This window comes from Chelonia mydas, chromosome 3, assembly GCF_015237465.2.
Source record: "Chelonia mydas isolate rCheMyd1 chromosome 3, rCheMyd1.pri.v2, whole genome shotgun sequence".
Taxonomy (NCBI): domain Eukaryota; kingdom Metazoa; phylum Chordata; order Testudines; family Cheloniidae; genus Chelonia; species Chelonia mydas.
Window position 1 is genome coordinate 126323729 of NC_057851.1, and position 22868 is coordinate 126346596.

At 45.3% G+C, this 22868-nt stretch overlaps 1 protein-coding gene and 1 long non-coding RNA gene across 2 annotated transcripts in view; one reads left to right on the forward strand and one right to left on the reverse strand.

Moving 5' to 3' along the window:
* Positions 1-11977, forward strand: part of PGBD5 (piggyBac transposable element derived 5) — a 97986-nt gene extending 86009 nt beyond the window's left edge. The window contains exon 7 of the mRNA XM_037895222.2: positions 1507-11977. Within this exon, the coding sequence (XP_037751150.2) occupies positions 1507-1702 (196 nt within the window). The 3' untranslated portion in view covers positions 1703-11977. The remainder of the gene's footprint in view (positions 1-1506) is intronic.
* LOC122465114 lies at positions 11896-22868 on the reverse strand. The gene is made up of 2 exons (XR_006289686.1): positions 22308-22868; positions 11896-15165 (listed from the first exon to the last, which is right to left on the reverse strand). It is a non-coding gene; the product is annotated as an uncharacterized LOC122465114 (long non-coding RNA).

The window sequence follows — 22868 nt, forward strand, 5'->3', positions numbered from 1 at the left end:
TGCTTAAGTCGCAGGTTGAGCTGGCTAAGTCCCAGTCTTGGGTCCACTGCCATCCACAAAACTTCCACTGAACCTTGTAGATGCCTAAACTCAATTGGCGCCTAAGTTTCTGCCTCTGGGCATGCAGGCCGGAACCTCCCTCTAGGCATCTGCCTAAGCCCTAGAGTAAGTCACAAACCAGGGAAAGACAAGTGTTCAGCCATCTAAGTCATGTGAGAGACCTGATCAGATAGGTAGCCTCTGAGCACGATTAAATTGGGTCCCATTCAAAATCCGGCCAAAGAAAGAGGCGGTGAGCTTGTAACTTTTAGTTCGGTAGTTAGAGTATGCCCCTGGGAGATCAGACCCCCACATTCAATTCCCTCCTCTGCCTGAGGCTTAGCACACACCCCTGCCCTAGGCATCTCCCAATGGCTAGCTTAGGCCATTCCCCACCTAGCATGCTGGCTTTGTGGATCACATTCTTAGGCACCGGTCTCTCCCCATTCCTTTTCTAGGGAGCCTAGGCGCTTAACTCAGTTTTGCGGATCACAGGGTTGTTCCACTGATTTTCTAGGTGCCCAGAAGTTAGGTGCCATAGTGTTCAATGTTGCAATACCCAAGTCCCTTTGTGGAGCTCACCCCTCATCCCTGTATACAACCGCCAGCCTAGCATTAGGTCTCAGTAATATAAGGGTTAAGGAAACAGTTCTGCACAAAGACGACAATGCGCAAGGTGACTGACTGGGCCCTCCCCCATCCCTAAGGTCTGTTGCTTCCAAATACACATGCAGATTCTCAGTAGACAGGAAGTCAGTAAAATGTGCCATTTTTAAAACAAAGGAAATGAGTTCTGGATAAATTCAAATTGCATCATGGTTTGGTTCAACAAAGAAAAGAATGCTTACTAAGCCATAAGCTTTCCCCAGGCTCACAGCAGCTGGTGCTGTACAGCAAATCTGGACCTCTGGCTTTTGCTGTTTTAGCTGGTGGACCTGGTTGTGATTTGGTGCTGAACCTGAAGCAGTTTTGAAAACTGTAACCAGAACACGGCTCTTAGAGCATTACCCACTTTCTCTGGCAGTTAGTACAGCAGGTACTGAGGTGCTTAACTCCCACTGATTTCAGTGGGAGTTCGGCACCTAAATATCTTTGAGGATCTAGACCAAATGCCTCATTGTGGAGTATTGTAAGGGGAAGAGCTGCCTGCTGAGCACTATTTGGGGAACTTGTTTGGGAGAGAGGGGCAAACTATTATATTGCCATATTGTATATTACTGCAATAGTGGACTCCATTTTGGGCATCTCATTGCCAGAAAGATATTGAACAACTACTACAACAAAGAGTTATCAAACATATTGTTGAACATGTCCCTTAAGACAGTAACAATGAACAGCTGGCATAGTGTCCCAATGAGAGCTCCTGGGCCTGCAGAATGTCTGAGGTCACTTTTCTTACCTCCCAGCAGGACACACGTAGAAGGGTTTGAATGTTGATTATCTTTTCCCTCTCTCCCCCTTTCATAGGTATTTCATTTCTCATAAACCAAACAAGACCTGGCAACAAGTGTTCTGGTTTACCATCAGCATTGCCATAAACAATGCCTACATCCTGTACAAAATGTCAGATGCCTATCACGTGAAAAGGTACAGCCGGGCACAGTTTGGCGAGAGACTTATAAAGGAGCTGCTGGGCTTGGAGGACACCTCACCTTCTCATTGATGCATTATTCCTTGTGGCTTAGGACTGGGGTGGAGGGGGAGCAGAAGAGGAGACCACAGCTCTGGAATGTCAAAACAGGATATGTCATGACATCACCAATGCCGCTCCCTATAGGAAAATGACAGTGATGCCAGTAGAGGGGTGGAGACGTTGTTAAAAGTAGCAGCTGGCTGTTGAGTGTCCTACAGAGAGAGCCACAGGAAAAGTCAACACACAACTGCATCTGTGAATGCTCTGCGAGTACCTGTCCATCCAAAAAGATTTAAGTTAGTAGCCATTTGTCTGCCATATCTGTTGAACAGGGTCATCTCGTAAGGCTTCCATAGGGCTCACCACGAGCTTGCCACAAAGGGATGTAGCTCAATGGTCCTAGGTGGGCATTACAAAAACTCTGCCTTGTCTGGAGTTCTTTAACTCTGGGACAAGCTATGTGTCATGGATGACAGTGTCTGACACCTTGTAAGGAATCATGACATGGTTAAAGAGAAACAGATTTATATGTTCTTCACACACATATTGACAGATTGACCTGTAACAAGCAAAGACAACCAAGACTGAGTAACAGTTAAGAGCTTTTTTTTTTTTTTTTTTTTTTAAAATAAGTGTTAAGGCAATCAGATTGCAGTACAGGAATAAAAAGTTTAGGGGAAAATTAATCATATTGGCAAACTTTTTAAAAAAAAGTCTGAGTGAAATTTTAAAAATCATGGGGAAAGCTGAATTGATACATAAAGTTTAACAAATAAATGATCATACTGCCTGCCACCATAGCTTCCATATTGCGTGCAGGGTGAGACATCTCAGAGTGTAACAACTAAAACAACTAGATTTTCCTTGATTTCAGTTGTAGCTTCAGGTTCTTCTAAGTGTTGCTTAAGATCTACCTTAATGGACTGTTTTACTTAAATTTCTATGGATATTTTTCATTCCCCCCCCCTTTTTTTTTTTTTTAAATATCAAGACATTTTTCATCTTAGAACTTCATTTCCTATTAACACACCTTTGGCAAGAAAAAATTGTTCACCGATAGCAGTGCGTTTTGTGTTTTCACTGTTGGGTGTTCTGTAGGAATCCTTCTTAGAATTTGAGATGCGTCACAGTAGCTGTAGTTTTGCAAATTATATGTTTAGAAAAATAGTGTGTCATTGTAAAAAACAGTTCAGGTGCAACCAGACATTGACCTCACTGAAGCAGAACAAAACCCAAATGCTTTCCTTGTTCTGAGGGACTCTCTGGAAGCTAGAACCGTTAAGAATTAGTGCAGCCTGGTGCCAATGCCCAGTATTGACAAGACTGCTTGGCTGAATGTTTTCAACACAATACTGGGTTCGCTGCCACCAGGACGCTTCAGTGGGGAAAGCGACAGGAGAGAGAGATCTGATAGCAGGAGGCAAAACCCCAGCACTGGAGTAAAATACTGCTCTTCCTTCATCACATTATTATCGATTGATTAAACCCACAACCCAGTAAACTAGGAGACATACTACAGTTAAAACTTTAGTATGGTAGAACATATGGGAATGCACTAATTTACAGGGTACAAATAATATGCAACTTCTCATTGTGGACGGTTTGGGCCAACTCCCACTGAAGGCAATAGAAAAGTTCTCTGACTTTGATGGGAGTTTTATGTTCTAGTCATTGCTCGTTTTTTTATGGGGCACAAGTAGTTGTTCCAAAATTTGGATTTTGGGCGGGGGGAGTTTCACACAAACTTTACTTGACCAGAGAGAGGTTTTCATTAGTTCAGAAGGGTTTGTTTTTAATTTTCCACTATTTGTGTCCCAGAACACAACTGCCTCCTCCTAGTATAGGAGACCCTTTCAGTGAAACAGGCCATAAAGAGAATGTGGGTTTGAACAGCCTAAATTCACTGTCCATGGGGCATAAATGGGGAAAGATAAACGTCAGTTGGAAAACACTTATTTCCCCCTGGCATTCCGAGAGACGTAGAAGAATTTTGAAACTGAGTTATCTTGCTTGTGCCCCATAATTGCCAGCAAGGTTATAAGAAGCAATAAATGGTTAGTAAGGCTCTAGCAGGGGCGGGGTGATACAATTTAGAAGCCCAAATATGGACAAGATCATTCCCTTGGGCTGGGGGGTGAAACTGTCTGTTTCTGCCAAATTCTTCCACTGCATAGTGGAGTTTGCTTTTTCCCACCGAACCCTCAAATGCAGCAGGATGCTTGGCATCCAGACCTCACCGGATGTGTGCCTAGCCTCTGAGACCTCCTCGATTCCTCCCCCTTTCCAACTACCAGGCTATGCGAGTCCAGTAGATCAATGCTGTGAGGATATTTCTCACACATGCTCCTCTCCCACCCCACCATGAAAGGGGTTGCTAACGGGTGTGGGGACCTTACAAAAAGGCATTCTGCTTTTTGCATGGAAGCCCTATGGGGCTCAAAGGGGAAAATGCATGTCCCCCCATTATCCTCCCCCTCCTCACGGTGATCTCTAAATCCACTTTCAGCCCTCTGGGAAGACAGACACATGCCCAGTTCTGTGTAGGAGGAAGATCTGCACATGGAGAGTCACCTGCATCCAGAAGTTTTTAGCAGAACATTCCTCTCCATTATCAGGCCTAGAGCCACACTGGACCAATTAGTTCCTGTGTTGTATAGGGACATCATAACACAAGACAATGCATTTTCTGTGTAATAAAATGGAACAAAGGAGCAATTGGACGCTAAGGGATAAGACAACAATATAGAGGTAGAAAAGTTAATGCAAACAAAAAGAGTATTGGAAGGGATATAGAACCTCATGCTCAGGCTTTACACCAATCTCTAATTAAGGATTAGGATGAAATCTTAATGGAAATTAGATTATCTCATGTTTTCTTACTATGGGGTTCTTACACTTTGCTCTGAGACATCTGGTATTGTCTGCTACCAGGGACAGGCTACTGGACTAGATGGACCTTGGGTCTGATCCAGGCTGGCACTGTATTTCAATCTAACAGTAGTAAGAGTTTTGTGATATGACAGGTCATGCCCAGTGGTGCCACTTTATTCCCTACTCATTGTCAGCACAACCCTACATTTACATTACAACATTGGCTTTACATATGGCCTTTCAAAGTGCAGTGGTTTTAACAGTTTCATCACATAGCAGCAAAAACATCTGTGTGTCACAGCATGAATTTGCTTTCTAGTGTTATCACATCAGAGCACCATCATGTGGTACTGTTGGTTGTAGACCCCCAAAGAGATTAAGACCTGTTTTGTTTGCAGGGAAACCAGGCTTAGCCCCATAGAAATTGAGGTAGTCGGTTTACCTAATACTACGCCGTAGTTGGCAGAAATAGATTGATAGAGTGCTAATAAATACCACCTATCTCAAAGACCAAAATATTCAAATAGGCTGCCTAAAGCACAGCACAGAAATAAATTTTCAGAAGTGCTCAGAACCCACCACTCTCAACCTCTGAAAATCCAGCCTCATCACTCTCATCGTGATGCCTGACTTTAGGCCAACATTTTTCGAACATGGTTGGCTAAACAATCATGTAAAGAGTAGTTGACATGCTCATTGTGCCCTGTAACTTCAAAATTTTGCCAAAATTTATTCTGAAGAGTAGTTGCTAGTTACATAGCTAGAATTACCAAGGAAAGAACATGGGGATGAGATCTGGTTGGAACTTTCATAAACAGACAGCTTCCCCATAGCAACCGTCTGATCAGAGCAACCTTCCTTCCTTTGTCTGCAGTGCAAGAACATTGCTGAGAAAGGATGGGCTCAATCCTCCAACATAGAATATCAGGGTTGGAAGGGACCTCAGGAGGTCATCTAGTCCAATCCCCTGCTCAAAGAGACCAATCCCCAATTAAATCATCCCAGCCAGGGCTTTGTCAAGCCTGATCTTAAAGACTTCTAAGGAAGGAGATTCCTCCACCTCCCTAGGTAACGCATTCCAGTGTTTCACCACCCTCCTAGTGAAAAAGTTTTTCCTAATATTCAACCTAAACCTCCCCCACTGCAACTTGAGACCATTACTCCTCGTTCTGTCATCTGCTACCACTGAGAACAGTCTAGATCCATCCTCTTTGGAACCCCCTTTCAGGTAGTTGAAAGCAGCTATCAAATCCCCCCTCATTCTTCTCTTCCGCAGACTAAACAATCGCAGTTCCCTCAGCCTCGCCTCATAAGTCATGTGTTCCAATCACCTAATCATTTTTGTTGCCCTCTGCTGGACGTTTTCCAATTTTTCCACATTCTTCTTGTAGCGTGGGGCCCAAAACTGGACACAGTACTCCAGATGAGGCCTCACCAATGTTGAATGGAGGGGAATGATCATGTCCCTCAATCTGCTTGCAATGCCCCTATATATACATCCCAAAATGCCATTGGCCTTCTTGGCAACAAGGGCACACTGTTGACTCATATCCAGCTTCTCATCCACTGTAACCCCTCGGTCCTTTTCTGCAGAACTGCTGCCAAGCCATTTGGTCCCTAGTTTGTAGCGGTGCATGGGATTCTTCCGTTCTAAGTGCAGGACTTTGCACTTGTCCTTGTTTTGGCCCAATCCTCTAATTTGTCTAGGGCCTTGTGTATCCTATCCCTACCCTCCAGCGTATCTACCTCTCCTCCCAGTTTAGTGTCATCTGCAACATGCTGAGTATCTCCCATAAGGATCTGAGCTTCCCAACTCTCACTGATATCAGTGATAGCTAAGGGCTTTCCTCACCTCACAGGAGGTCCTCAGCACTTTATAGTAGTAAGCCCCAGACCAACTAGATGAGTTACATCTATTCTCTCAGAGCTTGGGCCTAACACAGGGTCTGATGCAAAACCATCAGTTTTTCCAGTGGCTTCAGTGGATCAGGCCCATCTACTACAGAAACTGCCTTTTAAAATAAAATAAAAAATAAATAAATAGTTGGAAAATAGTTTTCCACAGGTTTGTTCTGCTCACGGTATAGATTGCATGAGCTAAAATTTTACCAGGTACTAGTTTTACCTCAGGGATTGGCTCCTGAGTAGTTCTCCCTTGATTTGGTGTTGACGGACCGATTACACAGTGGCTAGCTGATTATTATAGGGAATTATATTTTTTTCCCCTCCTGCATAAAGGAGGGAAACAGACAGAAGCAAAGTATTGCTTTGCAATCAGTTTCAGTCCCCCACTCCCTCCCCTAAGCATCTCCCACGACCTTGAACTGGCTTCCTTAAGATGCCTAGACGTTCAATAAAAGAATAAGCCAAAAAAAAAAAAAAAAAAACCCAAAACAAAATACCCCCACCCAACCCTGTATAAAATGACTAAAAGCTAGGTTTCACAGCCTACAAGCAAAATTCACCAAAGTAAAACTTAGCCTATGCCAATAAAATGACTGATCCACAATATCTTTCCCATTATATTTATCTGGCAGGAGGAAGGATGGGGAATATTGTGGGGTTTTTTGTTTTGTTGTTGTTAAAAAGCATCTCACAGTTTCTCTTTAAATATTACAAAAACCTTTTCTTGGTAAAAACAATTTAGTGTCCACAGCAGTTCAGACCTCATAGTCTTGCTGTATATTAGATTTTGCAATTTCCCACACCCGACCACAGAAATATATGGCTGTTCCTTAGTTTCAGAAATCAATAAAAGCAAAGGGCAAAGTGTCAGAGTATTGCAAGAACACTGTTGACGACCTTGTACGAGCATGGGATGCCAGTGACATTGTGTAAACATGGTTTGTGTGATGGCTTGTACCATGAAATTGGGTATGGTTAAGTATCCTCAAGCCATTCTGGGTAAAGACCTTAAAGCTCAGCATTAATTAAAAACTGAGGGAAATGCAAAATACCTGAGATCAGCTTCTCTCTACCTCTCAGAAGGGGACATTGAAAGTGGAGCAAATCAGGGGAGGGAAAGTTGTCCCTCTTCTGTAAAATTTGTTTTCATTCAGTGTGCAATTCCTAGCATTGGACATTCTTTGTTCACCGCAGTATGCAGACTGCTTCAAAGAATTAAAGTCAGACAGTGGGATATGCAGACAACATTCTATGCACAGCACCTCTTCCAAGGAGTTTTCATGTCCTGTCAAGACAAGTATTTGAAAAAAGGCTCATTACAGCGTGCAACATTTATATAACGTTCACTGAAGCTAAAAGCCAGTGTCAAATAGTGTCGTATTATAGCTTGCACCACTGTGGAAAAGTATTGGAAGGGCTCACTGGAACTCTGACCCGATTGCTTTTTATCTCAGCCCATTTGTGCACTTGAAAAGAAAAGGAAAGATTTAAAGACATCTCTCCCGTTTTCTTTTTTGCTCAGTGGTTCTGGCTACGTTCTGTCTAAGCATCTCTTAATCCTGGTCTCTCTCTCTTTTTCATTAACAGATATTTTAAGAACCCAGATTTCTCAGTGTCACTAAATAATTGATTCAGTGATATCATTTTTAGTTTCTTATACATCTCACAAAGGACAGAAAGACATTTCTCTATTTCCACGGTTACACAAAGGCACTGACTCAAAACCAGCATTTTCATTCCTGACCTCCAGCAACCCTTACTTTGCTCCTTTTAGGACAGAGGTTTGTTCTTCTAACATCTACCTAATGGGTGCTTTCTTGAGTTGGCAGGTAATGAGGCCTCTCTTAGGGCAATTCTATGCTTCCTTTAGATATGGGTCATGTCAGGAGCTGATTTTAGTGGTGGTTTCGGGAATATATTGCACTGTAATAACATTTTGCACTTCTGTAATGCCTTCCATCTAAGGATCTTGAAGTACTTTAGAATATGAACATTAATTAGCCCTCACTGAACCCCTGTGAAGGGGGCAGGAAGTATCAACACCCCCCATTTACAAATGGGGAAAACAAACACAGAGAGGGTAAGTGATTTACCCACGGTCACACGACAAAGTCTGTGGTAGAGCTGGGAAGTAGAGGTGATTCTCCCAACTCCCAGTCCTTAGGACTGCATGTGATTTTTAAAGAGATTTATAGTTTTTATTCATAGGCCCAGAGGTCAAACTAGATGTATTTTTCTAAACTAGAAAAATAAATGAAAGGAACTTAACAAAACTGGCCTTCCCTTCTGGAGTAGAGACCACATGACTCAGTCACCTTACTCATTTCATTTCTCACAATGCATTGTGAGCCTCAGCCAAAGCCCACTGCAGTCACTGGAAAGATTCCCATTGAATTCAATGAACTTTGGAGGAAACCTGCTGACTTGACTGGGGGAGCCCAGAGCAGGGAGAGAAAGAGAGGGTCTGTAATCCAGTGAACAACGTACAATGTAGTGCAACCCAGCCAATAATAGAAACAGTTACTAACAATTATCTCTAGTAAAAAATAAAAAAAGTCTACGTTAAGTAAATCTCCCATCCTTCTCTGCTATGGAATTCCCATGGAGCCAAAAGCTCATCTAAGTCTGAGCTCCAAAGAGCCAACAACATTTACAGAGCAAAGCAGCTTTGTTGTAGCTTAAAATATGTATATATTTGGCCTGCCTTTGAATAGGGATCTTTGCAAATATCAGTCTATCATCTGCTCAGATGTAATCCTATTTACAGTTCTCCTTACTACATTTCTCCTTGTCCAGGTTAGGATGTAAGGCTACCCTTAGCCCTCCCTGTTTTTTGTTCATGGTATCATTAAAACCTAGAGATGGAAAGGCCCTGTTAGATCATCTATTCCTTGGGGAACAGTGTAGAATTGGTGCACTTTAGCTGATCTAATTTTAAAATGTTCCAGTCGTTAGGGTTTCCTCCTCGTTGCTTGGGAAACTGGTCTGTATGCTAACAGAGCTCCCATTAGGAAGCTTTTCCTGATAAGAAAATAAAGAGAGACTTTTCTTCATTTCAGCTGTTATATGCCCTTGGATCACATTAAATCATCCTACTAGTTCTTGATATACACTTCTCTAGAGCAGTAGTTAATTCTGGAAGGTGAGAGGTCAGACAGAGTTGACCATCTATGTTTTTATTATATTACTTTGCAAATGATACCCTGTTTTACTTTGATCTTTTTAAAAAAATTGGCAAAGACCGTACTTACCACAGTCACTGGGAAGGTACTGCCTGCCTAGCCCCAACAGTGCTTCGCAAGACGAGAGAGAGATCAGAGGGATCACATCCACCAGTGCACTTTTTGAGGCAGCAGTATTTCCCATAAATGTGACTGCTGCCAGATGGGACCTTGACATAGTCTGTTGTACGCCCATGTAGTCCTCAGCCGCTCTACTGAAACTGTCGTAACAAGATCAAAAAGGTAATATATCAATAGCACTCTTATGGAGTAATAACTACTTGTATTAGATGTCAAGGTGGTTCATACAATGTGTAGTGTCAAAATGTCACAATGTAAACATCACTCTGCAGAATTAGTCATTTAGTGTTACTGCGAACACAGCCCTTTGTTAAAAAGTATGGGTTTGGGATGGACAACCTGATTGTAGACGTAAGAAATCTAACTCCTGGAGCTTGCTGGTCTAAAGGAGGACATGGTAACTGGTGGAGGGAACAAGGAACCGAGAGATCAGTGTTGGGGTTCCAAGCTTCCTGGATTAGCAGGTGGTGGAAGGGTGCCTAGTGACACTCAAACCCGTGTCATGTCCTGGCCATGCCAGGTGCTCTAGAAGGAGTCACACTCAGTCCTACAAGGACAGGGGGACAGACGAGGCCAGTGTGAGGCCATGGGTATTCCAAGAGGCTCAGAGGTTCAACATTTCTGCTGCATCTATCTCCACATGTGAGAGTGTTCAGACTCCTCCTGAACAAACAGTTTTATGCAGATCATTTTGTCCTGTATTCACGGGTCTCAAAGGGCAAAGAACAAAAAGCCTCGAGACAGTCAAGTTGGAGCTTGACTTGTCTTGGAGTCAAGACAGTCACACTGGGGTCATCTATCCCAAATCCCAACCCACTTGCTGTCAAAGTAACTTTGTGGTGTTGTCCTCCAATTAATCTGTGTCCAAGTATGTGCAAAAAGTGATTAAAGAGCAGCTCACACCTTACCACAACACTGAGGGACGTTACTTATTTGATGGTCAACAAGTTGCACGTGACTTGATTATTCAATTGGAATTAATTTTACAACTTGGTTTAGTTATTCTTGGGTCATACTCTCCAATTTACCAGCTAACTTTGAATCTGGTAGGGGGAATACAGAGATAAAAATACATTAGTAGAGTGAGAAGAAATGTTGACTATTAAAGAAAAAAAAAAAGGGCACACTAAAAGCGTTAGGCTCAACTCATCGCCTGTTGTAGGGCTACTGATGTCAACGATGGAGTCACACCTGGGATGGATCTGGCTCCCCCTGTAGGGAAATCATCAATAGAATCCAGAAAGAATGATGTGAAACGCAATACAAGCAGCCCATTGCTGCATTGGGAAGAGATCAGATGAAAGGATTAGAGGCTAGGAGGGCAGAGAGATCCCAGCTGTTCAGCTCTACGACCTGCTCTTCTGTTTTATATTGTGGCCCTTTCCCTACCCCATTATCGCTCCCATATTTAAATAGAAAAGCCAGGGATTCATCTCTCTGATACAGCCAGGCATCCAGCTGCTCTAGCTACAATGACGCCATCGGGGGTGGCACTCTATGCCTCTGTTTGGACTAGAAAGGCAGAGCGGTTATAGGTCTCAGAGTCACAACACCACTGAGTCTCTTAGGATAGTTTGAAGATGAGAATTAAGGACAACAACATTGTAGTAATGGGAACAATAGAGATTCTTCAAGGGAGTCCTTCAAGCTATAATTCCTTATTGGTATTTTTTTTTTAACCTGTGCAACTTACATTCCATCAAATGAAGTGACTGTACAGAACACAAGGATAGTCCATAGTTCTGTAAGTGCAGTTGGTACACCACTGTTGTCAGGCTGTGCTCACAAACGATTGCATTTTAGTTGCAAACTTCCATTTTCTTCCAAAACTAGAGTTCTATTGAAACTGTAAAGACCGTTGATTAAACATACAGCGTGGTTTGTTCTCTTTGGTTTGAAACTTCTCAGAGCAATTTTATAATAGACACATCTTTCAGACAACGTGTGTGTGGCCCCTATGCATGGTAAGGCCCACAGCTGCATTTCTCAGTGTGGCGGGAAACTATTTTTGTGACAATGGTTTTTGTTCTACACAAAGGCACGCTTGCAATAAGTTTTTACAAATTTTGTACACCATGAGCTAAATTCTGAGGTCCAAAATGTGAAGTGTGGCAACAACAACAAATTGGATTTATAGTCTCACTCTGAAATCTTGTCATGTGATTTTATTTCTTCAACAAAGTTTGTTTACAATCAGCAACTTTGAAATACAGTCAAAATATTACTGGCTGCTTCTTCGTGCCTCATTCTTTCATGGTTGGGGGGGGGGGGGAGGGAAGAGATGGAAACAGTTGGTAGCATTTCCTGTCTCCTATTTGAAAGGGGATCAACAGAATCCCACCAGCCGTACTCCATGCTCTCACTTTAAAATGATTATGACCCAAAGCCTGACATCCTTATTCAGTCTTTGCTCAGGCAAAACTCACTGAACTCCATGGGATCTTTACCTGAGAAAGAGATGAGTAACAGAGGGCCTAATCATTCCCTAGAGGCCTGCACAAAGATCGCACCCCTCTTCCATGGGAAGGGGACTTGGCCATCTCTACAGCCTCATTTTCCAGCTGTCCCAAGGACTTTCCCTGACATCCAAGGACCTGAGAAGGAAACAAGGGAACAGAGGGACTCACATTGTCTCCTCACTACCCCCCCAGATTTTTTTCACAGAAAAATACTAGCTCATCTGTATTATCGTTGAACACCAGCTACCACAACTTCCCTTTAAGAGGAGCACCAAGGGCCACCACTGACTGCACGAGCCCTGTGTCAGCATGTCTTCGGGTACCAGAACGCTGGGATTAAGGAAGCAGCAATGGCACACAGCTTCCATACAGACAGCCCAAGTATCCCACTGCCTGGGATCCTCAGGACGTGCGGGCCAGCTCCACACACCGTCCCACAAAGAGCGGAAACCTGCTTCTCCCCCCGTGCAGGAGACAACTCAGGAAGAAAAATGCATGGAGATGGTGATTAGACTGTGGACAAGGGCCAAATCCTGAGCTCCTACATCTATATGGAATTCTAATCCATGAAGGAAGATTTTATTTTGTCCCCATACTCCTGATTATATGGGACAAACCTTCTGTACAGTAGTAAGGCAAAGTACAGTAACAGGCTGCGATTCATTCCTCAAAGCTTATGTAATGTCACTAGCTCCTCACCTCTCCCTTGTTGGGCTGACGTGAAGGTTCATGCCTCTCTGTGAGGTCACTAGCTTAGCAGTAAAGCTGGTCAGAATTCTGCACTCCCCCACCCCCATGGGAAAATTCAAAACATTGGAAAAGTTTAATTTTCATCAAAGTGTTCCACAGAAATTTGACTTCTTGGGACGTTGGGGGAGGGGGGGTCTGGGGAACAGCAAAAACTTCTAGCTGAGAACTGAACATTTCAATTAGGAAATGCCATCATGGTGCCTTATGCCCCCATTCTCCTCTATAGTCTAGCCAGAGAGACTATCCTATATTTCGCATGATGCATTAAAGTTTCTCCTCTTGCTGAGCCACCATGGTGAATTATGGGAGCTCCTGGCAAAGACACTGCATGAGGGATGTAGTCCAGCAGGGGAAAATGCCCCATAGAGAAGAATGATGCCATGAGACACCATGGCAGCATTTCTGCATCAAAAAAGTATTTGGTTTTTAGGTATTTTAATAGTGAAAACAAAGTCAACGTTTTCTACGGAAGTTAAACTCTTTTCATGAAAGAAAATTGTAGGGCCATTTAATGTGCTAGAGGGGAATAGCCATTAGCTGCAGTGGTAGCATAGCCATTTTCTTCTGGGCCAGTCAATCTTGGTTGCTATTATCTCACATACTTGAGCAGCTCTAGGAACAGGAATATTTTTCCAGAATTCCCTTGTTTACATTTTGCCATCATGATCTGAGAACTCTCCAAGCAGCCATAATGCTTCCCTGTTCTCTGTTCCCCACATACCTTTTGACAGTGACATCAGCTAAAGATGCATGTAATATTCTGCATCATCAGAGATGGAAGCAATGCAAATAATCTTTAAAATGCTAATTGAATAAAGTGAGGAATTTAATTTGGGAAATTATGAAGTCCAGAATCTGATTAACACAAACCCAGACACATGCACAACCTCAGCACTGTCATCTAAAGAACGCCACCCACTTATATCAGACCAGGGGTCTGCGCTAACTCAATCTCCCATGAAATTTACCTTGAGAGAATTTTCAATTAATTTCCACAATTTAACATTTTGATTAAACTAAATATAAGATTCCCATTTGCATTGCTTTCCAACTTGATCATCTTCTACTTTCCCATCTAGGGAGAGGGGGTTGGGGGTGGAGATGTCAAGGCACAGATACTGCAGAGAAAATATCCCTAAATATTAGAGACTTCAGGCACTTCTAAGTCACCTTTCATCCTAGGTTCTCACAGCACATGACATACATTAATGACTTAAGCCTCATAAGACCCCTGTTAGGCAGGGAAATCTTATCTTCATTTGTGCAAATTAGAAATGTAAAAGCAAGACCCAGATCCTCAAAAGATATTTAGGCTCCTAATTTCCACTGATTTAGTTAGGAGCCTAAATACCTTTTGAGGATCTGGGCCTAAATTATTTGCCCAAGATTTCACAGTTGAGTTGTTGGAGAAGCCAGAAGGAGCATCAAGATTTCCTGACTGCTAGTCCTGGCTTCCATTCCATGTTGTTCAACCGGGCCATACCTTGGGAATATGGATGGATATAAGTAATGGCAAATTACAAGAGCTATGTGTTGTTTAAAATCATATGGCTGGGATAAAAGGCAGAAGACATGGATGACTGAGTATGATGAACTAGACTGGCCACTTTTGGAGATGGGGATTTAGCTGTGAATTGAAGTTACACATGAAGGAAGATTTGAGGCCATGATTTTCAAAAGGTGAATCATGACTGCAGGTGCCTCGGTTTTGAGGGGACCGACTTTAGATATTTTAAAGACATTTTACTTTCAGAGTGCAGGTGCTCAACACTTTCTAAAAATCAGGCCTTTTCAAGGCTTCTAGTGGCCATGGTTTGTAACATGAAAATCATGGCATGATAATCTCTGTTTAGGAGAGGACTGTATTCCAACCCCAAAGGGCACTGCAGATCCACAACAGAAGCACTGGCAGAATTTGGGGGTGGCTGGCAATTTCAGACTGTTGATTCCTATACGGAGAGTAGATTCTGTGTCATCTGGGTGAAACACAGGAACCCTTGTCGGCAGACCAGAAGGCACTTTGCCAGGAACACTTTCACCTGTCTCCATTCCACCCAGGAGTTTTCTTCTGTTTTCGACCTGTTGCCTGAGCTTCTCACAGACATTACAGGTGGGAATGGAGACGTTCTCCCCAGAGAATGGAATGAAGAGCAAGCATTCATTTTCCTGTTTGGCTGCTTTGCATCATTCCTGCACCTCTTAAGTTCTGGTAGAAACAAAAAGGAGATGGTGAGAAGGTATCAGCAGCCCATTAGCTCTAAGACCAGGCCTCTGGGATGTCTCTGACTCTGGATATATAACTCACTGGGTGCCCAGGTCTGTGTGGAGTCTTTGCTACACCCCCTCTTTACAGGGCTGATGTCTAAGCACAGGCCACCATGAGGCAACTGCCACACCCACCTGAAGGTGGCCTCTTGTATTCCTTTGCTCTGATGAGACAAGAAGCATGAAATCCTTGGTGAGCAGCAATGCTTCTGCCCCCATTTCAACCAGGCTACATCTTACTTGTTTGCGTAGTAAACATGGCAAGTGGCATACTGCACACACCCAAGCTACGGGTCTTGCTGAGGAGCTCCAAGGGTCCATAGCTTTATGAAGTCATCAGTGGAAAATGAAACAAGTCACTATTACAAACACCTGGTAGAACACATTGCCCAATGCCTGGCATGCACACGCTGAGGGAAACGTAAGAAAACAATGAAAAAAATGTATCCAGACATGCTAAATGCATATCCAGCTAGTCACCACGCTAGCTGTGAGCATTAGGCTTTGCTTTGCCTTAAAAAAAAAAAAAAAACTACAGAAGTAAAACATTTTAACATTGACCGTGCAGAAGTCAATCTAGAGTCTTCCAACTGATAGCTGCATATCCAGAAGGGCCCTACATAACTTGCCCGCCCAACCCCCTCCACCCCCCCACACCCACACCCACACCAATCTCTGGTCAAATTTCCCACCACGTCATCTCCTCCATTTGTTCTTTCCAATCTTTTGCCTTACTGTTCCCTTCATCCTCTTACTCTTGGCTTTCGACCTTCTCATGCTGCCTGTTCAGTCTGGAGCAGCATCTTGAACTTTTCTCCTCCAAACACCCACCCCCCTCCAAATCCTTCCTTACCGTTCCATTCTTCCAGCAATCCTCCCTACCTTATCATTAATAACCCCACCATCCAATTTACCTCACCACTTGTCCAGAATCTGGTTTTACATGCATGTCTGGGCCAGCTTGGCCCGTTAGCTTCCCTGTCCCAGAGTGCTATTGCTCCCACTGGTTATAGAAAATTGCTAGAGAGCCCAGTTTTCCCCTAGCCCTATTCCTGGCCCCTCTAGAATTCAGGACTCAACTGTGGCCTCCCACAAGTGCGTGTACGGACATAGGAGGTCAGTGATGGGGCTAGCATGTGAACAAAGGGGCTGTGTGCAGGGAGTGGGGTAGCTCAGGGTGCAGGCAGGGTGTAGCTAGGGGCTGTGTGCAGGCAGGCGGGTAGCTCAGGGAGCAGGGTAGCTAGGGCTTGTGTGCAAGCGGGGGATAGCTCAGGGTGCAGGCAGGGGGGTAGCTAGGGCTTGTGTGCTGGGCCTCCTATGCAGTCGCTGCTCCTGGAGGGCTCTGCTAGCCCAGGCGGCTCTTACCGGCTGCATGAGCAGTCAAAGGGGCTGGGAGTTGAGGAACAGGCACAATCCTGAGCACTGGCAGCAGCAGCAGATGGGGGAACCCGGCGCCTGCCCGCTCTGTGGCAGCTGCCCCACAGTGCCCAGCTCCAGCTTCCTGCCTTCAATCTTGCCAGGGGGCAGGGCCTCAGGGGCAGGGGGAAGAGAAGGAGGTAGGGTGTAGAGTTGTCCACAGGACTGCCTGGCTCTGGCTAAGGCACTGCATTGGGGTGGGGAGACAATCCCCCCCATGATCACCCAACTCCACCCCTGATCTCAGGGCTTCTGCCCCGTGGAGAGCACCAGGGTTTGGGGCTCTGGGATTCTGCTCTGTGGTCCCCGGCTTCTGTCCCGTGGAGAGCACTGGTGCTCTGCAGCCCCCCTAAAAGGGCTCCTGGCCTCCCAGGGGACTGCAGACCCTCGGTTGAGAGCCGCTAGTCTAGAAAACATGACCCATGAAAAAAACTGAAAAAAATTGGGTTTGTTTAGTCTGGAGAGGAGAAGACGGGGGGGAGGGGAGGGGAGGACACGAGAACAGTCTTCCTGTACCTAAAAGCTTGTTATAAAAAGAAGGGTGATAAATTGCTCTCCTTTATCATTGAGCATAGGACAAATAGCAATGAGCTTAAACTGCAGCAAAAGAGATTTAGGCTAGACATGAGGAAAAGCTTCCTCTCTGCGAGGGTAGTTAAGCACTGGAACAAATTGCCTAGGGAGGTCATGAAATCTCCATCACTGGAGGGTTTTGAAGAACAGGTTAGACAGACACCTGTCCAGGACAGCCTCGATAATACTTAGGTCGCCTAGTCCAGTCCCCTGCACTGTGGCAGGACTATCAAGGTCCCTACTTTTCTCTGATTCCATGCATATACAGATTGGTCCCCTGCCAGCCCACTGAAAGAGATCTGCGAAATGGAGAGTTTCCATTTTTTCCCCTACAAGCAGCTGTTTTTCCCATCTTCATTTTACAGAATGAAAAATGTACCACACAAAGATTTGCATATCAAGCAGCTAGTATGCTCCTATCTTTCAGATTATGCACACTATCATACTTCTTGGTTGTTCAGGTATAGAGAAATTCAAAAATCAAAAGGGTTAACAGTGTTTGGAAAAATATGCTAGTCAATGTCGGTTTGTGGGCAGAACCACCACCATGTGCAGTCACATATGGAAGCTCTACAGTTCGTGAAGGGTCATAGTATCAGCAAGAAGTACTAACAAATGGACTGATGCAGTCAAAACTTCAGCGAGTTTAGGTCTACCCCTTCCAGGGCCACCATGAAGTGCTGGAGAGCAACAATTGTATATGCGTGAGTATCACTGAGCTACTTAACAGACACATTTCAGAGTAGCAGCCGTGTTTCATGTTCTCTGTGTATATAAATCTCCCCACTGTATTTTCCACAGAATGCATCTGATGAAGTGAGCTGTAGCTCACGAAAGCTTTTGCTCAAATTTGTTAGTCTCTAAAGTGCCACAAGTACTCCTTTTCTTTTAATAGACATAAGAATTTTAGCAAACAAATAAGTGACACCAAGGGAATGAAATACTTGAGCAAGACAATGAATGATGAATTTAAGTCTTTTAGCCTCAGAAAGCAGGAGGCACTTACTTAATAGCTGCAAAGAAGCTAATTTTTTTTTTACTGTCATTGCAGACATCAGCACTGACTCCGAGTGCTCTGGGGCTTAAACACCCACAAAAAAGGGTGCTCAGCACCTGTAAGGCTGGATTACTCTTTTGTGAGCCCTGGCGCCCGGACCATGGCCCCACCTTGCTCTCCACTCCAAAGCCCCATCCTCACTCAGCCTCTTCCCCGCCCCACTGCTCTGTCCTGAGGCCCCACCCCCACTCAGCCTCTTCCCCCAAGGCACCGCTCCTGCTCCGCCCACCACTGGCACCCATCGGCAAAAACAAAAAAGTCAGCACCTGTGATTGCAGATGCAGTCATGGATATTAGCTATGTCGATCAAATGAGCATTTTGCTTTGCTTTGTTAATATTGATCAAATTGAAGGAAAAGTAGATATAAAAAAGCATGTTGTAAGCTTTGTGGCAATAACTGAGGCAGATGCTGCATCCTTGTGTGACCAGTTAGCAAGTATGGATTAGAACCCAAATATTATGTCTGGACTGGGATACGAAGAGACCAGTGTTATTATCAGAGCTCATGTAGGACTGCAAGCAAAACTGAGAGAATCTCTTTCAGGCAAGGAATACAAAGTGTGTGTACCACACATCCATTGCCCAGCACTTCCAATTAATGTAGCTTTGCTTCATGCTGCTAAACAAAACCTTCAGATCTGGACTGGCCTTTTCCTCACAACTTTTCAGGAAATATTTATATATTTTGCAGACTAATCATTGATAGGAAAAACTAATGAGTAAATCTAACAATTATCCTTATCTTCAATCTGTACAGTTTTGCAAAGGGAAGAGGAACTTGATGATGTACTTCATGCCCATGAAGTTGACAGGATTGATGTAGTAGATGAAAGGAGACCTTTATATCTAAAGGCACTCTGCAAGATTAGCTGGGCAGTTCGAATGAAAGCCGGTGAGGCAAGGATAGTAAATATTCACAGTATAATTGAATGCCTAGAACAGTGCCACCTTGGCCGCATGTGGCCACCAAGGGCTTTTCTTGCAGCCACAGCCTCCTGGGCTGTAATGGGGGGGAGGAGGGTGGCGAAGCAGCAGCTCCTCCCTTGGGGCTGCCTGCAGGGGTTGGTCCTACCCCCTTCCAGGGCCACAAACACCGTAGGAACAGGCAACCAGTGAGAGTTTCCCACCTTCCCGAGGGCGGTAGGGCTTGGGCTTCGGGCTTCAGCCTTCAGCCCTGGGGTGGTGGGCGGCAGATTCTGGCCATGCGGTGGCAGGCTCTGTCCCCCAGCCGCAGGGTTTTGGGCACCATCCCTGGCCTCACTCCCTGCCATCACCTCGACTCCTGATGCCTCCTCCAGACCCCCATTGCCTCTGGCCCCTCTGCCTCCTTACCCACCTCCTCATCCAGGGCTTAATTTGTCCCCCAGCTTGCCAAGGCTGAGTAATATCACTTTTCACAGCGGATTTAAACAAATATATGAATATCATTTTTCACAGTAGCAGACTTACTAACTAGCAATCAAAACATGCAAAGGACCTTATTTTTGTTTCTAATCCGTTTAGGTCCAGTAAAGAATAGAGACAACTGTACATTATTAGAGTCTGCAAAAAACCCTATATAAATAAATTACAATGATGTGGACACACATGTGTGTGTATTTATTTGTTTTTCCTAAAGTTAATTAAGTATTTTAGGAAAAATTCTCGAGCATTCACCAGCAAGAGTTGGTGGCCACACTCTGAGGCCACCAAAAATTATGTTGTGAGAATCCCTGGCCTAGAAGATGAAACTGTTGCTGAATGCAGGAGTAGCGAGGACATACACTGAGAAAAAAATCAACCTGTCTTTGAAGGCTTGGATGTTCTACCTCTGTCTGTTGGACCCCATACGGCATGTTAGCTAACCACGCTCTGACCCTTAAATCTGCCCCTTAACAATCTACGGTCTGCAGCGAGACTGAGAAAGGATAAGTATTAAATGCTGCAAATCAAGTCTAACAATCAAATCAGCAAAGTAAAATATAACCAGTTAGTTTAATCAGAAGATCATTCATAGCTTTAACCAGGAGTTGGCTCAATGCAGTGCTGGAGAAGCTATTACAATGCTTCTGAAATATATATTTCAGTTGGCTGTCATACAAGTTGCGGAATATCTATATTCACAATGTTGGCTGAGGTTGATAAAGTAAACAGCAGCCAGGTGGCTTTAATAAATCATCAATATTTATGAGGATTCTCTTTTAATTGGGATGACTGCAGCCAATTTCAAGGTTTTGTGCACTAGACCAATTTTAAAAGTAGCATTTATGCTGCACAGTATGCTTCTGCCTTCTCTGATCTGATGGGTGACAGACAAGCCGTGGCACTCTCTCCAAAGACTTGAACGGTCCAATGGGATCTAATTATGAGGAGCGGAGAAGCTGCCACTCCTATTGTTAGACCCCAGCCAGCGCTAAATGTTTCTGTTGTTGCTTCCTGAAGCGACCCCTCCAGGATCAGCAGCTGGGCACCTCAGTACAAAGGCCTTGGCTGCAGAACTGGCTGCTCTGGCAGCTCCCGAGAGTGAGGCTGGGGAACATCTACGCCAGGGGGTCTCAAACTCGAATCACCAGGAGGGCCACAAGAGGACTCATACGTTGGCCTGAGGGCCGCATCAGCTCCCTCGCCCCCCCCCACTGTTCCTGGCCCCCACTCCACTCCACCCCACCCCACCCCATGGAGTGCAGCAGGGGGCTCAGGGCAGGGAGTTGGGGTGCAGGAGGGGTTCGGGTTCCAGCCTGGCGCAGCTTACCTTGAGCAGCTCCGGGGCGACAGAGGCACGCACCAGGGCCAGGGTAGGCTCCCTGCCTGCCCTGGCCCCGGGCCGCTCTGGGAAGCGGCAGGCACCCTGTCCCTGTGGGGAGCTGTTCTTGCCTGTGGGTACCTCCCCCGAAGCTCCCATTGGCCACACGTCCCCGTTCCCAGCGAATGGGAGCTTCAGGGGCAGTAACCACAGGCAAGGACAGCTCACAGAGTTCTCTGCTCCCCCTCCCCTTGGGGCCGCAGGGGCCGCTGCTTCCCGGAGCAGTGCGGGGCCCTCAGCACTGCGGGGTTGGCAAAGATCCGACCTGGGGCTGTAGTTTGCCCACCCCAGGCCTAGAGGTAGGCTGGGGACGCAGCGCGCTGGGGAGCTTGGCGGGCCGCAGGGAAGAACCCCGCGGGCCACGTGTTTGAGAGCCCTGGTCTACGCCGACAGACTCGAGCCTTTGAATTTAGAGCCCAGTTGTGGCACTTAGAGCCAGATTTGCTCCAGGGGGTGGGGGAGGACGTGCACTTGAGCAGTACTGCCTGGAACCGGTATGTCTACTGACTCCAAGATCCCGAATCCCCATGGAAGGGAGCTCGTCCACTCAGCAGCCATTACTTTCTTTTCTGGAACGGGGTAGCTTATGCTACCTCCAGCACAGCTCTCTAGCTGTAATCTGTGAACGTGAGGGAGAGGCCCAAGGCCGTACTTCACCCAAGCAAGGGCCTAGGAGCAACACTAAACAACAGACTCAGGCCCAGCCATCCTCGATCCTTTGGTTTTGATGTCTGCACACACCTGCCTGCTAAGCCTTCAGTCCCACGTAGGAAAGTGAACCTCAGGGGTTAACTGGGTTACGCAGAGTATTATAGATGAGAGCCATGCTCCACTCCTCCTTTACTGCCACTTTAGCTAGTGTGTGTTTTCCCTCTCTCAGCTCCTTATGTAGTTGAATAAAGCAGCCTGTTCCCAGCCTGCAGTACTGGAAGTGAAGTGTGTTTCATGTACACAGAGTGGTCCCCTGACAAACGTGGTGAGGAAGAAAAAGATAAGAATGGCAATTTATGGGACAATTGAGGCATTTAATCAGAAAATGAGGATTAACAGCAATACACTGAAAGATGGGGCCACCATTCCCTTGCAAGTTAGATGATAGATAAGGACAAAGAGAAAGCAATTTTCCCCAGCGCCGTGGCACTAAAACTTACTCCCTCTTAAGGAGTTTGTTGCAGCCTCAGAAACCAGGAGATAAAAGTTCAGAAAAACTGCAAAAGATCTTAACTGAGCAAGGTAACGGGGTTCACTACTCACCACTTGCACACCTCCGAGCAGCCCATCTGAGAATTAGCTCGCCATGGTTCAACGCCCCTTCCACAGTCACTTGTTGTCTTCAATTGCATCCTCCAGAACTCTGGGTGGTCTTTGTGACTCAGCCCTCTGGCCGGACCACTTTAACAATTATCCCCTTCCAGGGGTCTGTCAAGGTCTCTCTAGACAAGCTGCTGTTCCAGGCAGGCCTGTGTTTTATGTCCAAGGCTGTGCCACTTCCCCAGTGGCTAGTAGGGGAAACCCGGCTCTGCCCTCTACGCCAGGATCCAGTCCAGGGACCTCTGCTCTACAACTGTGGGCTACTTACACCCAGCCCTGGTTGTTACTTCCTGGGGCTCTCTGTAGCTTCCTCTTTCAAACCTCTGGGTATACCACCCATCTGAACTTTCTCCACTCCCTGTGGCTATTTCTCCCTTTGGCTTCTTGGCAGGCCCTATAATCTCTAACAAACCTCCCTCCTGTCAGGGGGTGACTGCAGACACTCTCCCCCTAGGGCCCCCTTCTCTTCCTATTCTTACAGAAGTCCTCCCTGTGCCAGCCCAG